The following is a 17,399-nucleotide window of genomic DNA, read 5'->3' as shown; positions in this document are numbered from 1 at the left end:
CCTCAAACTCATTCTCCTTTACTGAGCGCTGCAGGAAGCATCATGTGCAACCTGCCACCACATATTATTGATATGGATATCCTTAGGGATAAAAGTCTAGTCCAGTGCAAGAACGTGTTGTGTTGCGGTTTTCTAAAGTTCCTCAGTTTGGAGGAATTGTTCAGTATTGCAGGTGGTTACATGTTGGTTGTAAAGTTTAATCCGTAGTCACAAACTATGAAAGAAAAATGAAAACAAAGCTGGTGTTCTCTTCCTTCTACATATACAGTGTTTCCTATACTTCCCAGCCCATAGGGAATTGGAAGTTCTCCAGATCAATAGTACAACTGTGTCTAATAAACCCAGGCCGAGGTTCTGGGCACGGCTCCAGGTTTTTGTGTTTCCACTTAATTCGGTTTGTTTGTAGATTTCCCTCTATTCTGTTTGTCCGTTCAGATGATGTTTGTTCAATGTTTGAGAAAACGTCCACTAAGAATGAAGACGTGCACGGAACATTGACCGGAGTGGAGGATCAGAAACTGCTGATCTCCAGGCCACACTTTGTGGTTACACTTTTTCCGATAAGTTGTCTTTTGTTTTGTTTTTTACTGGGAGCTGTTACTTTGTTCCCCATCTACTTTACAAGCAAAACTGGCGGAATTCCGCCGCAGAATGCCGTCAGCCTCCCTGTCATAATGACAGTCTATGGGAGGCTTGGCGCCTCCTCTCTACGCCCTGAAGAATGGCGGGTGACATGTCAATTCTTCAGCGTGGAGTGAGGAGGCGCACAAGCCTCCCATAGACTGTCAATATGACAGGGAGGTTGGCGGGATTCTCGCGGCGGTCATTATGACAGGGAGGTTGGCGGGATTCTGTGGCGGTCATTATGACAGGAAGGTTGGCAGGATTCCGCGGCGGTCATTATGACAGGGAGGTTGGCGGGATTCTCACGGCGGTCATTATGACAGGAAGGTTGGCAGGATTCCGCGGCGGTCATTATGACAGGGAGGTTGGCGGGATTCTGTGGCGGTCATTATGACAGGAAGGTTGGCAGGATTCCGCGGCGGTCATTATGACAGGAAGGTTGGCAGGATTCCGCGGCGGTCATTATGACAGGGAGGCTGGTGGGATTCCGCGGCGGTCATTATGACAGGGAGGATTCCGTCATTTTTGCTCCATGTGCATGGAGCCTTATAGTGACGTTGGGCCATGATGATCCAGTTCTACCTCCCAAACATCTAGAATGTGCACAGGACTGTATGTTGTTCTAGCAATTTGTTTCCGATAATTTTTTGGCATTTTACTATTCTCCGGCTATATGAATTCTTGTGACATGATTTACCACTTAACCTTTTACTTAGTGACTTCTTCCTTTTGTTTTTTCAACCTAGTTCCTAAAGATGGACTGAAATGCCAAGCTGCGTTTGAAGAAATGAGACTGAATTACATTAAAGAACTGAGGAAAATATTAATGAAAAGTCCACACAGCGCCGGACAGAGCTGGCAGCGATATTTCCACTTAACTAAACTCCTCGACTCCATGCACGATGTAAGTGGCGAATTTTCCTTCTCAGATGTATCCGCTTTAGAAATTGAACATAGTAAGTAGGTAGATAGGAGATAGATAGATAGGTAGATAGGAGATAGATAGATAGATAGATAGATAGATAGATAGATAGATAGATAGAAGATAGATAGGAGATAGATAGGAGATAGATAGATAGGAGATAGATAGGAGATAGATAGGAGATAGATAGGAAATAGATAGGAAATAGATAGGAAATAGATAGGAAATCGATAGGAGATAGATAGGAGATAGATAGGAGATAGATAGGAGATAGATAGATAGATAGATAGATAGATAGGAGATAGATAGATAGGAGATAGATAGATAGATAGATAGATAGGAGATAGATAGATAGGAGATAGATAGATAGGAGATAGATAGATAGGAGATAGATAGATAGGAGATAGATAGATAGGAGATAGATAGATAGGAGATAGATAGATAGGAGATAGATAGATAGGAGATAGATAGATAGGAGATAGATAGATAGGAGATAGATAGATAGATAGGAGATAGATAGATAGGAGATAGATAGATAGGAGATAGATAGATAGGAGATAGATAGGAGATAGATAGATAGGAGATAGATAGATAGGAGATAGATAGGAGATAGATAGATAGGAGATAGATAGATAGATAGATAGATAGATAGATAGGAGATAGATAGATAGATAGATAGATAGATAGATAGGAGATAGATAGGAGATAGATAGGAGATAGGAGATGGATGGATGGATGGATGTTTGGTGGGTAATGATAGACTATACTGAACACTTTGGTTAATATAAAAGTGTATTTTTATTCTCAGTGACATTAGTACAGTATTTGCCTTTTTTAAGTTTATAGAATAAATTTGCGTTCAGATATGTTGACCTTCATAAAGTAAAGATAAATGGCTGAAGTACTTTTCATACGACCATATTCTGTATTGGGGAACCATAAAATATCTTATTTTTGGGGTAGAATGGGAAAAAATAGCAACATTTCACAATTTATTATGGCCGACAATTTTTTTCTCACTTCACTCAACTGTTAAATAGTTCCTGTCATTTGTAAGAACTTATGACATGCCAAAGGTTACTGAATGCAGCAAGGTTCACTGCTGAGACCTGCTCCAATCCTGAGATACTCCGGAGATGTTCCCTGTGTTCTTAGATGGAAATTTCTGGGCTTTATTGCATGAACTGCGCGCTTGAGATCTCCCCGGAGTGGCTCAATGATATTGAGGTCAGGAGACTGACGTGACCGCTCCAGAACCTTCACTTTGTTCTGATATCAAGGAATTGATAATGGCGGTCAGCAGTGTTCAGACTATGATTAACAAATGGAAAAGGGTTTCTGTACAAACTAAACCACAGCCAGGAAGACCAACAAATAGTTAAGCCACAACTGCCGTGGTGGTGCTAGTGGTGCGGCTGCTTCAGGATGCACAATAAGGAGGCACTTGCAGAATGGTGGAGTGGCCATAAGAAGCCGTTACTGCACAAATATCTCCCCTACAATAAGCCAAACAGCACATGACCAGGCATGACTATGCTCCCTGACCCGGCTGTGCCCTTGGTTGCTCTCCTGGATTACCAGTATATATAATGTGCAGCTTGTGATCTCGTTTCCCATAATATTATGATTTTCCCTTTTCTGGCTGCCGTTTCAAGCTTCAATTTAAAATAAAGAAAATATAATATGGAATAATATAAAATATTAAAACCAAATAAAATACGAGCTCCGGTACTTGTTTTATTAAGAGAAAAGTTTTAATTTCCTAATGTCCCTCTGGTTCCCTTGGCGTTATTACAGATGACATCAGCATGCCGATCCGGTCACATAATGATGTCACCACGCCCAACATGACTGGCTGTACAGCGGTTATTCTATTCATCCTTTATACTTATAATCTTAGGTATTTATGGGATTAAAGGAGACGTCTCATGGAAGGGCAAAAACTGCAGACTGGTAGGACAGGAAAATAGTAAAGACCTGAACTCCCCCGTCCTTGTGCCGCTGCCACGTCCCATTCGCATCAGCTTGTTGAGTATGTCACGTACCCGGCTTCACCAGCTGAAACGCCGCGCCCCGGCTGAGCCATCAACCAGTGTCCCGACCAAGTCACTGATTGGCTGGATGGCCAGTCACTAAGCAGAGGACTTGATGTTGCAGCTGGCAGAGCTGCTAGTCACCGGCTGATGTGAACGGGACCCGGGAGCGGTGCGTCGGAGGTACGGGGACGAGTAAGATCAGGTCTTTATTATTTTCCTGCCCCCACCAGCCTGCCTGCAGTTTTAGCCTTTCCATGTGACGTCTCCTTTAGTCTCCTTTAATCCCATTTGCTCAGTTTTTTTAAACCCTTGCAGTATACCAACACAATACAGTTATCACTGAACTCAGCAAATCAGCAGGAGATCAGGAAAAAAATAAAAATCTCATTGAAGAGTCTCCATTGATACATTGCCTGCAAGAAAGGGGGTTTGTGGAGCCTCGGTTACTAGTCTCTAAACCCGGGAATAGCCAGATATCCCTCCATGGAAGGAAACCTGTAGCCAAACCACCCTGACACAAAGCCCTTTAAGTCCCTCTCGGTTATGATAAATTTTTTTCTTCTTTTTTTGGCTGATCTCCCTGAGCTCTGTGATTGCTGTGTTTTGTTGGTCTACTTTTCATTGCCCCCTTTAGCCAAAATCTTGCTCCACGCTGATGAGGGGCAATTCCCCTGAAACAGCTGTCTGTGGATGGATGTCTGGCTTTGGTAAACTCTTGTCACAATGCTCACAACTGAGTTAGACTTTGATGCAGAAGGAACAACCCTGGTGTTTCCCTCTTTATGTTCCAATAGTCCGAACCAAGAAGGACTGGCTGTCGAGGCATGATGGGAATTGTAGTGTTGCACAGCTGGATTCGCAGTTTAGCCTGGGCTACCTGAATGGTTTGCCGTCGCCAGGTTGAATTGACGCGCTGAGCCCCTTTATTTCCTTGTACCTGCTTCTACAACAATTTTTGCTTGACTGAAGTTTTTCCTTTTATGAGGCTGAAGAAACCTGCGGTATCTCTACCTTGCAGCAGGCGGGAGGGATCTGTGTCCTATGAAGCAATATGTGGTCACTTTCTTTGATGCTGAGCGCAGACTTTGGCCTGTACTGAGGCTCGTTCTGTTGCTGCTGGCATGCGAGGTGCCTCTGACTCCAGTGTGTGTTCATTATTTATGTCTCATGCGCGATCCTAGGGTGAGAGGAGTGCACTTCAGGACATGCCGCCGACTGAATACTACAGCTCGCTGCTGTTTAAAGAACTTACATATGGAATGATTTTTCTGGAGTGTTTTTTTTTTCTCCTTTTCTTTGAGAAGCGCTGTGGGAGGTAGGAGGCAGTATTCCCCTGGCAATGAGATATTTTGCTAAAAGCTCATCTTCCTCACACGGTGCCAGGCACTTAGCCGCTCACATTATATGAAAAGAATAGGTTGTAAATGTTCTTTTTAACTATTCTGTACTCTTCACTATTTACAAAAGTTTGAGGTCCCCGCACCTGATGTATATACCTGTGTCTGCCACTGTCTGCCATGATTCAGGACTCCTATTAGCATTTAACCATGTTCTCCCCACCCCTTAAAGCAATTGTATTGTGACCTGCCAACTGATACAGACTGGACAGGTTAAAGGGGTACTCCAGCAAAAATCTTTTTCTTTCAAATTAATCGATGTCAGAAAGTTACATAGATTTGTAATTTACTTCTATTTAAAAATGGTCAGTTTTCCAGTACTTATCAGCTGCTGTATGTCCTGCAGGAAGTGTATTCTCTCCAGTCTGACACAGTGCTCTCTGCTGCCACCTCTGTCCATGTCAGGAACTGTCCAGAGCAGGAGAGGTTTTCTATGGGGATTTACTGCTGCTCTGGACAGTTCCTGACATAGACAGAGGTGGCAGCAGAGAGCACTGTCATACTGGAGAGAATACACCACTTCCTGTAGGACATACAGCAGCTGATAAGTACTGGAAGACTGGACATTTTTAAATAGAAGTAAATTACAAATCTATATAACTTTTTGAAATCAGTTGATTTGAAAGAAAAAGATTTTTGCCGGAGTACCCTTTTAAATTCCTTCACTACAGTATTATGTAACAGTTTTAGGCAGGAGTGGAAAAAATGCTGCAAAAGTAGGAGGCCTCCCATTAGAGAGGCATCACATTGGCTCCAGCAGGACAATGACACCAAACATCCAGCCAATGTTATTGGATATTTAGTGTAAAAAAGAACAGTAAAGCTTTAACCTTTCAGTTTAGTGCAGCTACAGAACAGTTGGCTTATGGGATGTAAAAAGGACCAAAAAGCTCTCAAATGTGTCCTCACATAGCTTATGTAGAAATAGCTCTCCCCCTTTAAAGGGGTATTCCACTCAGACGTAACTTCTGATATGTTGCTGCCCATGGTGAGACTAACAATTCCTTCCATACTTGTTATTTATTCAGTCTCCTTCCCCCAATTCTCAGCTGCTGCTTTCTGCTGAAGACACAAAAATATGAGTTTAAGCCTCTTTCTCTGCATCGCCCTCCTCCCCCCTCCCTTCTGAGATGGCTGATGTAAACAAGTCCCTGGCTGGCTTTATCTGCAGCATTGTAGCTTCTTTGTAATGCTGGGAGGGTTATTCTGAGGTCAAGTTGCTGATGAACTCACTGTGATTATCCAACCCAGCATTACAAAGAAGTTATAATGTTGTAGATACAGCCTGCCAGGAAATTGTTTACGTCAGCTGTCTCAGAAGGGAGGGGGGAGATGGAGAGAAAAGCTCACACACAGATTTTTGTGTCTTCAGCAGAAAGCAGTAGCTGAGAACTGGGGGAAGGAGACTAAATAGATAATAACAAGTATGGAAGGAATTGTTAGTCTCACGGGGGGCAGCAACATATCAAAAGTTATGTCTGAGTGGAGTACCCCTTTAACTAGTTAATATAGTTAATTTATATATGCATATTCAGGGGGAATAACAAAGAAATGGTACAATATAGGGATCTAAAAAAAGATGGTCTGGAATTATAAGGTATGTAGTAGAACAGACAGGCCGATGGCCGATGGAATTATAGGGAATGGTGGAACATATCCTGGATGAGCAGCAGAAGCGTCGGGGATGGATGGAAATCTCTGCACGGTGTCTGGATAGATGAAGGTGCGATTCCGATCATTATCACTTCCTTAGGAAATCTTGTTAGCGCTCATTGGGGATCATTATCAGACGGCTCTTACATCTGCTGTGCTAATTGTTGTGATATCAATATTTTGACAATTAATAGATAACATTGAAGCCGTTACTTTTGTTACCGCTGTACAGAGATGACAGAACCAGAGCTGAAAACAATATGGACCCCGGTGCAATTCCCTCCCGCTGTATGATCCACTCCTGGCTGCAGATTTATGTATAAGAGAAAAGATGTAATCCAGACCAATAGATATAATAATAATAATACAGAATAATGGATATAATAATCCAGACCAATAGATATAATAATAGTATTACAGACCAAGAGATATAATAATAATAATCCAGACCAATAGATATTATTATTATTATTATTATTATTATTATAATCCAGACCAATAGATTTAATAATGGTATTACAGACCAATCAATATAATAATAATAATGATAATAATAATAATAATAATAATGATACAGAATAATAGATATAATAATCCAGACCAATATATAATAATAATAATAATAATAATAATAAAAAATTGGTCTGTATTATTATTATATCTATTGGTCTGTATTATTATTATATCTATTGGTCTGGATTATTATTATATCTATTATTCTGTATTATTATTATTATTATTATTATATCTATTGGTCTGTATTATTATGTCTATTATTCTGTATTATTATTATTATTATTATTATTATTATTATTATTATTATTAATAATAATACAGAATAATAGACATAATAATACAGACCAATAGATATAATAATAATAATAATAATAATAATACAGAATAATAGATATAATAATAATCCAGACCAATAGATATAATAATAATACAGACCAATAGATATAATAATAATAGTAATAATAATAGTATTACAAACCAATAGATATAATAGTAATACAGTATAATAGATATAATAGTAATAATACAGACCAATAGACCATATAAGCTGCACCAGAAATAACAGGTGCTTAGAAGTATAAGATAGGTTTGTTGTAGTTGTTCCCAAGTGGAGAAACTCTTCCCCACATAACCATCGCTCAGTATTAGCTGAGGGATAAATGTGTTACATGCAGAGCATTGTGTTACACTGTGACTGTCCATCTCCTATCAGCCGTTCCATGTGTGGCCATCCGGCTGTCCCCTGTGTATGTGCAGCTCACCATATTCTATGTGACGGCTGTATGTAGTGTCAGCTACACTGGCAGAGTGCCCTCTAGTGGTGGTTATTGCAGCACATGTTGTATCCTATGATTCTATCCTGATCGATGGTCAATAGACTTTACATTTGCTGTGAAGATGTGGACAATCTTTGTTACTTGGGAGAGGTTGAGTAATAATCCAGTTCTGACATACATATGCTTTCCTATTTATACCATGCATTTGGGATTTAGTGATCCGTAATACATGCATGAGATAAAATACCATCTAGATATCCTGTCTTATGCCAGTTGTATGAGAGAGTAACTTACGCTATCGCTCCCTTTGCAACTATAAGGAAATCTCCAATCATATCAAAGTTTCTGCAACAGACGCAAAGTCAGATGCAACTTTTTCTCCATAGGGAATAATAAAAATTACATTGTGACTATGATGTTTATGCCAATCACCTTGTAGCCTGAGGAAATCCTTAGCATTGAATGGAAAGTAAACTTAAAGGGACTTTTCTGTAAGGAGATGGAATTACAGATATTTCTGGAAATGTTATTGTGGATTCTGGATATATGGTTATATCTTCTATGTGGACTAAGGATATTTAAGTACAAGAGATACAAACATAAACCATATGAAAGATTGTATAAAAGCCGACTAGAGTTATAATAATAGAAAGATAAGTGTAGATACAAGAATGGCCTGATATATAAAATAATAGATTATTGTTGTGAAACATTAAAGTGTTTCTGCAATAACTAAAAATAATAATAATAATAATAATAAAAATATATATATATATATTTTTTTTTTCTAATCGGTCATGGACTGCAGTTCCTTGCACCACTGTCCCATGTCAGTAAGCATGGAAATGTTGCAGCATCTTGCCGTTCTCCTAATATGCAGAAGAATAGGATTCTTTCCACACCCCTCCCCCCGCCCTCCAGCTGCTGATTGACAGGTGACTGTCTATACACAGCATGGATAGCCCAGGTCTACTGAGCTCATGCACATAATGGAGAGGACTACGTATTGTCCATGATATTCAGGAGGAGATCTCTGGATCAGCTGCACAGAACAGTGTAAGTGATACATCATCCTGTTCAGCTTCTCTGTCACTAGTTTATGCTACTCTGAGATAGGACGCCATAACTTGCTGACCCTGAGATAGGACGCCATAATCTGCTGACCCTGAGATAGGACGCCATAATCCTACAGACAGAGTCTCTTTAATGAACAGTTTTCTGCATTTGACCATAAAAATACTGAGTGAGGTCCATATAGCATTTTTGAGACAACTCTTTTAAGGCTATGTTCACACGTTGTACAAACAACAGCCATCCCGAGTCAATGACTTGACATTGTTTAATTCTACCTCTGGCCGAAATCTTTCATTCTGGCCGTAGGTAGCATTAAACAACGGCCATTCAAGGTATTTGTACAGCTTATGGACATAGCCTAAAGCTGTTTAATTGGATTTCTAGAGCAGCAGACACTATGCAGGCTATGAGAGACGGACAGCCTGGATTCTGCTGACTGTTAAATGAGTTTGACATCAATATGATAGATCAGAAAACTTTTATTACTGAGATTTTAAAGAACAGAGAAAATACCCTATGCCTGAAAGTTTCTCATATTTAGTAGTCATTCATGGGTCTGGCTTTAACCCCTATACAGGAATCTCCACTTTACTGCTACATATTCCTGCTACATAGAGTGTAGCTGCTGACTGGCAAAAGTAAAAAAAAAAAAAAAAAAAAAAAAAGTCAGTACAGTGGTACCTTGGTTTAAGTGTATCTTGGATTAAAAGTGTTGTGCAAGACGAACTCAGATTTTTTTAAAATTGTGACTTGGTGTAAGAGCTCCCTGTACTGGGTGGGAGGGGGAGTGGGGAGGGGCATGGTCTGCATAGCGGGGTCTATAGCACTGTACTCTGACCCAGGAAGTCTCCCTCACCTTCCAAATCATAGCAGATCCACTTCAGGCTGGGGCTTACATCAGGGGACAGGACTGTGGAGGTAATTTTTTCATAGCTGTAACTTCTCTCTCTCCAGACAGAGAGTGCTGCATGTATGTGCCCACATCTGTCCTGCTTATTCCTTCATGCTCCCTGCAGACCGTTTCCCACACTCTCCATTCCTGCTATAATGTGCCTGCACTCACACTCTGCTATACACACTGATGCCATAATGTGCCTGCACTCACACTCTACTATACACACTGCTGCCATAATGTGCCTGCACTCACACTCAGCTATTCACACTGCTGTATAGAGAGGTTTCTGTCACTGTCCTCCTGCACAGCTCTGTAATTCTCACTTCCTGGTTGGTCCATGCTAAACACACCCCTTCCCCATTTCTGTCATGTGACCACACAGACCTCCAGTGATCACACAGCTAGACCTGCTGTTTAGTTGTTTGAGTTGTTATGCACAAAGTGTAGACATGCTGCCCGACCCGTCTACCAGCACCACCGACGGGACCTTCCATCAGTATGACTCAGTCCTCATTACGCATCAAATTCTGGACTCCGATCTGGATTAGGCATTTCTCAGTTTTGCTTTCACATTTGTGAATATGGAAGCAATGTTTCTTATCAGATACTTGTAGTTACTTTTACGCCTTCCAATGGGTTATTTATGGCACACCTTTTACTAAACCGGCTAAAAAACCAAACTGCAGTGTCCTTGCTGAGCAGCATCGGGGGGTGTGCTCTGGTCCCGGCCATGTTCACATATGGGAAGAGCCTTAGGATTTTGGCTAAACATTAGGTCCTAGTTTCATATTGAGATGATCCTCTGTATGTCGCAATTACCTAAACAAAGTGTCTTCTTTATAGGATGGATTGTGTTGCCGAATAAGAGTGTGTTGCCAAATTGGATTCATCACCATGTGGGAATAGCAGCATTTCCCGATACTAATACTCAATAATAATAGTGACATTTTACTATGATTTTAATTATAAATATATTGTTATATTATTTGTTATTAATATTTTTCTGACTAGGAGCTTATACAGGACTCACTTAGTAACTTAGTATAAAAGTTTTTAAGGAAATATGAGCACCGTGACTATAAGGAAGGTAACTAGATGTGCCGGGCAGATAGAATAGATTGTTGTTTATCCCATTACAATGTCATTCTAAACTAAACCTCCAGCTCTAAAGAATTCCTGTAAATTGTTTGCCACCAAGTCGCAGATTTTTCACTTATTATTTCTTAAGAGCCGGGAAAGTGAGTGAATTGAACACAGACGTGAAGAAATGACTGGCTTTACCCTTGGCAGATTTCTTGGAGAAGGCACCTTTTGTACTGTTGTCATATAAATACAGTGGAAAGATACCAAAATAATACATAATATTTCACACAAATCAATATAAGAAACCCTTCCCTAGCATATTGTAAGCGTGCAGGGACCCGGGGTGACTCATGCTTCCTGTGCGTGAGAAGGTAGCCGCGTGATGAGATAATAATTAGTTGTCTGACTGATGTGGGAAGGAGACTTGTGCCGCGCTTTATCTAAGGTTTCCTGCTACCGCTTTAAAAGAGTGAAATACAAGTGACAACGCCGAAGAAAAGCCGATACTGTTATTTTCTAACTATACAACATTTGTTGTAGTCTGAACCCCCCCCCCCCCACACCGTGGTTCCCCCAACCCCCCCCCCCCCCCCCCCCCCGTCCCATTCATTGTTGGAAAGTTTCACTTGTCTCAATCTTACTAACATTAGAGCAGACGGAAGGTGGTGTCTGCATTGTGCATTTGCAGATCTGCTATTTTTTTTACTGACGTTCCTGAAATAATGTCTGTAATGTTCACACAAAAGTGAGGATCCCATAGACTTCTATCGGTGTTCTGTTCCCTAAATTGTGGTCCATACTAGGCCTTTTTTTTTTTTTCTTTTTTGTGGATCCGCAAAAAAATTGCGGACACGTAAACAGGCACATTAAAAAAATAATGGTATATAAATTTGTTTGCAAATGTGAACCTGCAATTACAGACAAATGTTCCAGACATGTGAATGAGACCTAACTGTTATTTTATATCTTTATCGCTTTGCATTTATTAGTCTTAGTATTTAGTATAAAATAATAGTTTCTCCTATTGTAGAATCTCACTAACGTTCCATTCTGAATAATAGTGACCTTGTTGAATGTGATAGTAGTATATAAGTATTTAGTAGTATATATATTATACATTGTTCCGTTCTGAATAATAGTGACCTTGTTATGAAGCTTCAGTTCAGAAAGGCAAAAAAGGTCAGTGCCCAGAGTGATGGTAAAACCAATAACAAGCGTAGTTAATGTAAATGAGAAGATTTTCTGATTGTAGCTTTTTCTTTCCTGCACTTACATGTATGTATATATATATATATATATATATATATATATTTCTGTAAAACCTACTATTAAATACAGCAAATGCAACAAAGTAGAAACAAGCAAGAGGCACTCACCACATCTTCATGCTTGGCTTTATTTGTCCAATGATTTAGAGTTGAGGGGAATGGAGGACGGGTGGATCAGCTGGCCCACTGAGGGCTTGTACACACCTGCCAATCCACCTGTGCTCCCTTCCCATCATCTCTGATGCATTGAACAAATAAAGCCAAGCATGAAGATGTGGTGAGTGCCTCTTGCTTGTTTCTACTTTGTTGCATACTCCGTAGCCGTTTCTCCCTCGGTTTGCTAAGCTTATCTGTACCTGTCCCATAGGCCACCTTATCATTGGTGGGATGGTTTACACTATTTGCAAATAGTAACCAAGAGTCTCATTATTTTTATAGAGATTATTATAGCAGTTTGGGGGGGGACGGCTTTTAGTGATTTTCATATTTGTAGTGGGTCTCTATCTTGCCATTGCAGTGAGCTGTTGCATTTCTCTATGCTTTTGTGTGTTCCTGCCTAGTGTGAATGGAGTTCTAGAAGAGCTGACCAAATTTGCCTTTTTTTCTGTGTACCTGTCCCATAGTCGCGGTGTATTCCGTGGACTGGTGCCAGGACTAAATACAGCAAATATTGGTGTGAAATGTAAGCTAGAATAGAGCCGCTAGCTCTGGCAGACCCTGGCCACCCCCCTTGGCCACCCATGTATTTCATGGTCACCCATTTCTTGGCCAGGCACATTGTCCCCCATGACGGCAGCAGATCGGCTCGGCTGCTGGATAGAATACTCTCTCTACAGTAAATAAATGGGGTCTGTTCCTTGTAATTCTCCTCGAGCTTCCTATCGTGTCTTACGAGGACGCTTATCATCGTAATCTCACACTGTTTAATGCTATTAATCAACTAACTGGAAAATGCCAAAACTTCAGAGACAAAATGAGAAATGTCAGCAATTACATTGGATCATTTCCAAACTCCCTTCATCTCTAAATTTAGCCTCATGAAAGTTATTAAATTACTGAGTGCATCTCAGGGTTATAGTGGCTGCCGCCCTTTCCACTCCGGCGGTGCACCAACATTCTCTGGGTGCCCATAACAAGTGTATACCAGGACGTCCGCTCTTCCCGATTCCAGTTTTACGGCCATTGAGTGGGTGCAGACGAGAGCCACCTCCTGCGTCAGTGCTGAGTAACCGGATTATTGGGAAACCGGATTTCTAAATCTACTATATCCGAGGCTGGATATAATTATAGGAATATATAAGCAGAATGACTCTTCCAGAAACGATATCCCTCCCCCACCTGTTATTATCGTCATTCATCAGAAGATGACTCAAATATGTCAGCAGTTCGTCACACGCCAAAGGTGTATATGTGGAGATTCCCCCACATTCTCTTGTGTCTTTTAATGGAGTAAGAATCATGTATCAGGCTGGGTTCACATCAGGTTTTTCCGTCTGTTTTTTGAAGAAAAAAAAAGCTAAAAAAAAACTGATTGAAAAACTGATGCATTTGTGTGCATCTCTTTTGATTCTCAAAACTCAAAAGGCATAATTTTTTTTTTCGTACACAAAAACGTGGTCAACACATTTTGTGTACACTAAATAAAAAGGATGCGTTTTGATCCGTTCTTTTAATTATGGAAGTCAATGGAAAAACAGATCAAAATGGATGCACACAAATGCATCAGTTTTTCCATCCCTTTTGAAAAAAAACCAAAAAAAAAAAAAACAGATGAAAACGTAGTGTGAACTCTAGCTCCATGTTATAAATATTCTTGCTCCTGTATTATCTCTTTACGTTAGGAAGCGATGTCATTCTCTAGATGGTAGTGTGTGTGTGTGTATATATATATATATATATATATATATATATATATATATATATATATATATATATATATAAGGTTCTGCCCACTCATCTTGCTCTCTATTGGCAGCTGGAGGACTGTTGTGCAGGGTGGGTGTGAGTAGTCATAGTGAACACATGCATATAAGTAAGGAGCATGTGTCAGGGGAGATAGATGTCTGGCAAGGCAAGCGTATTAGTCAGACGTCAAGAAATTAAGTTTCGTCATTGCCTCAATAATAAAGGAGGAAGCTGGAAATGCATGAACCCACAACGTGACAGAACTGGAGAGTTTACGTATTTAGCAACAAAGCAATTTCTCTTCTAAAAGGTTTATACAACTAATATTATTAACTTCTACTGCAGCTACTACTATGTCTATGGTACAAGAAAGAAAGATCCTCTCCAGCTCAGATAATGTTGAATGCTTTATTAGATGTGCATATAACACCGACGCGTTTCAGACCCCACTGGGTCCTTAGTCATGGTTTTCTATACAAAAAGACATAGACAAACAATAACCATCTCCATATATTAGTGAAAAAAGTAAATTTTACAGTAAAAGATTTTTTTAGTATGTTAAATGACAAGAATACACAACATAAACTTATAAACGTGTATATACAAATTATGATTCTGTTAGTATAATATACGCAGTCAAATTCGTAGGTATATATGGGTATTATATGGCCGTATGTGGATATATGTATAATGTATTGTCTCATGAGATATCTCACTATCATACCTTGAGTTAATTTCATATATATATATATATCTTTACAAGGTATAATAAATTTCTCTATAGAAAACCATGACTAAGGACCCAGTGGGGTCTGAAACGCGTCGGTGTTATATGCACATCTAATAAAGCATTCAACATTATCTGAGCTGGAGAGGATCTCTTTTTCTTTCTTGTATATGCAACCCCGGAGTCCAGGGGAAGTCTCTCCGTGCACAAACAGCCAGGCAATGGAGCCAGGAGACATGTTTTCTCATTCGTCTGGGTGCTGACCCTACACATGTCTTTCCTTTCTTTTATGTCTATGGTAACTACTCTACTTAGTTATTATTACCTCTACTATTATCTATTCTACAAGTACATTAACCACTAAGAATGCTGTGACTACTGCTGCCTCATCCATACAGCGACTATTGCGGCATTATTTATACTACTGCTATTCCACAGCTACTACATCTTATATTGCTAAATCGTCTTTAGTCCAAGTATTATATCAGCCAAACCACTTCTACTATTATTACTACTGATACTTCTGCTCTACACTATATTGCTCTACTGCCCTCTAGAATTCGCTATAATATTTCTCTTCTACCTTCTATAATATTGCTCTACTACCTTCTGATGCAACTTTTTTGTAATTCCATTTACCACAAAACTTCACTACAAAAACATAAAAATTCAAAGCATTAGATGTTATCTGTAAAGTGTGTGTGCAGGCAAAAAAAATCAATGGCTGGAGGTATTGAAAATAACAAACAAGCTATACTTACCTATCCCGCTTCCCCTTTGCTGTTGCCGCTTCTTCTTAGTTCCGGTGATGTTGTGAACATGAAGGAACTGCCCTGCTCAGCCAATCACTGACTGGAAAGGGCACCGATGTGGCCACTGATTGGCTGAAAAGGGCAAAGTTGCAATATCACAGTAACCAGGAAAAAGCAGAGAGGGTCGGGGAATAGAGAGAAATTTCCTGGTGGCCTGGGGAGGCGAAATGCTTCATTTTACATTCTTTGGTCTTGGGTAGTAAAGAGGCCAATGGTAGAATTTCCAGGTGCAACATCAATTTGTCCTCGGAAATGGCGGCTGTGGTAAATTACCATTTGATGTTGTGACCCCTGCCTTAAAGCCTAATATCAGCCTTTCGTGACATGATTTGTAACATTGTACCATCATTTTCGAGGCCACGTGACAAGGATAACTGCGCCGATGTCTTTGTTGTCTTATAGATTCCCACTACTAATTTCATCTTCTCTATTCCAGGTGGTCAGCGATTTATTGGAATTCTGCTTCTACACATTTCGGGAATCTCAGGCACTCAAAGTGGAGTTTCCTGCAATGCTTGTGGAAATAATAAGTGATCAACTACCAAAGGTGGAATCTGGGAACGCAAAGCCTTTGTACTTTCATAGAAAGTAACTGGAAGAGTCTTACAGGAGAACTTTGCCTTAAGTTTCCTCTGATGTTCCATACCTAAGCTGGTTCCAAGAAATAACACTTTTCATTCAAAAACAAGGACAAACATTAAGTGATAACAAATAAATGGCACTGTTTGGGCACAGAAGACATGCCAGGAATAAAGAGAGCTGCCGCCAGCACCCCCCAAGCGCTTGAAAATTACTCCTATTCCTATGGATAAAAAGCCATATCTAGTCAATAACTGATTCATTTTGATATTTTAACAATGAAATTTTAAAATCTACAATGGAGTTTCTGGTTTTGTTTGTTTTAATTGGGTTCATGGACTCAGAAAGACTTTTTTTTTTTTTTTTTTAAAAAAAGGTTATCTTTGGTTTGCACACGTCGTGTTTGGTCATTATGGGGCATTAAATATTCTTTTCTTGTATCAAAAATAAAAAAATAAAAAGCTATTGTATAAAATATTAAGGAACATTTGATGTTGAATATCACTACCCATTTGTGGCATTAGTTGTCCCATGTTATCATGTCGCAGGATGAAGGCCGTGGCCATTTTTTTTTTTTTTTTTTTTTACGATTGCTGCAGAAAAAGAACGAGAGTGGAAATGGGCACTGTGAGCGGCGGTGCACCCCAGGGCGCAGTCCTAATTTCCTCCGCTATAAACGCATGCAGCAATTCTCCCACAAACCCCAGTGTGTAATGTAGAAATTTATTTAATTAAAAGTGAGGCGGAGAGATGGTAAAGTAAATGCCCCTGTCTGGATTTTCTATGAGTTCTATTGTGCTGGCTTTACGCAGTCTATGCTGTACTGTATATTGCTGTATATGTATAAATTGTGAAGGACCTGGATCAAAACTTGTACGGTAATTTTGTAAATGAGACAAACAATCTTTAATGACTATGGATGAATGGAAAGCATAGGAAAGTATTTTTGAAAGAATTCTATTTTGATGGAGAATATTTAAGTACTTTGTCTAAATAAGGTAATTTTTTTTTTTTTTGTAAAGTGAAAATGTTTTGCATGGATTCTGAACTGTTTACAGTGTATTTAAGGAAGGGAAAGCTGTGCCTTTTTAGCATCATATCTAATTTACCATTTTGCAATATCTGTTTGTAC

General features: G+C 39.7%; 1 protein-coding gene across 2 annotated transcripts in view; it reads left to right on the top strand.

Annotated features, from left to right (window-relative positions):
• The window catches only part of NR3C2 (nuclear receptor subfamily 3 group C member 2), a 245,136-nt gene extending 228,106 nt beyond the window's left edge, over positions 1 to 17,030 (top strand). For both annotated transcript variants that reach the window (XM_069978668.1, XM_069978667.1), the window contains exons 8-9: positions 1,371 to 1,528; positions 16,125 to 17,030. In XM_069978668.1, the coding sequence (XP_069834769.1) occupies positions 1,371 to 1,528; positions 16,125 to 16,280 (314 nt within the window). In that variant the 3' untranslated portion in view covers positions 16,281 to 17,030. The remainder of the gene's footprint in view (positions 1 to 1,370; positions 1,529 to 16,124) is intronic.
• Positions 17,031 to 17,399: the final 369 nt, after the last annotated feature.

This window comes from Dendropsophus ebraccatus, chromosome 7 (genome assembly GCF_027789765.1).
Source record: "Dendropsophus ebraccatus isolate aDenEbr1 chromosome 7, aDenEbr1.pat, whole genome shotgun sequence".
Lineage (NCBI taxonomy): Eukaryota > Metazoa > Chordata > Amphibia > Anura > Hylidae > Dendropsophus > Dendropsophus ebraccatus.
This window is presented reverse-complemented; position numbering and strand designations above follow the sequence as displayed.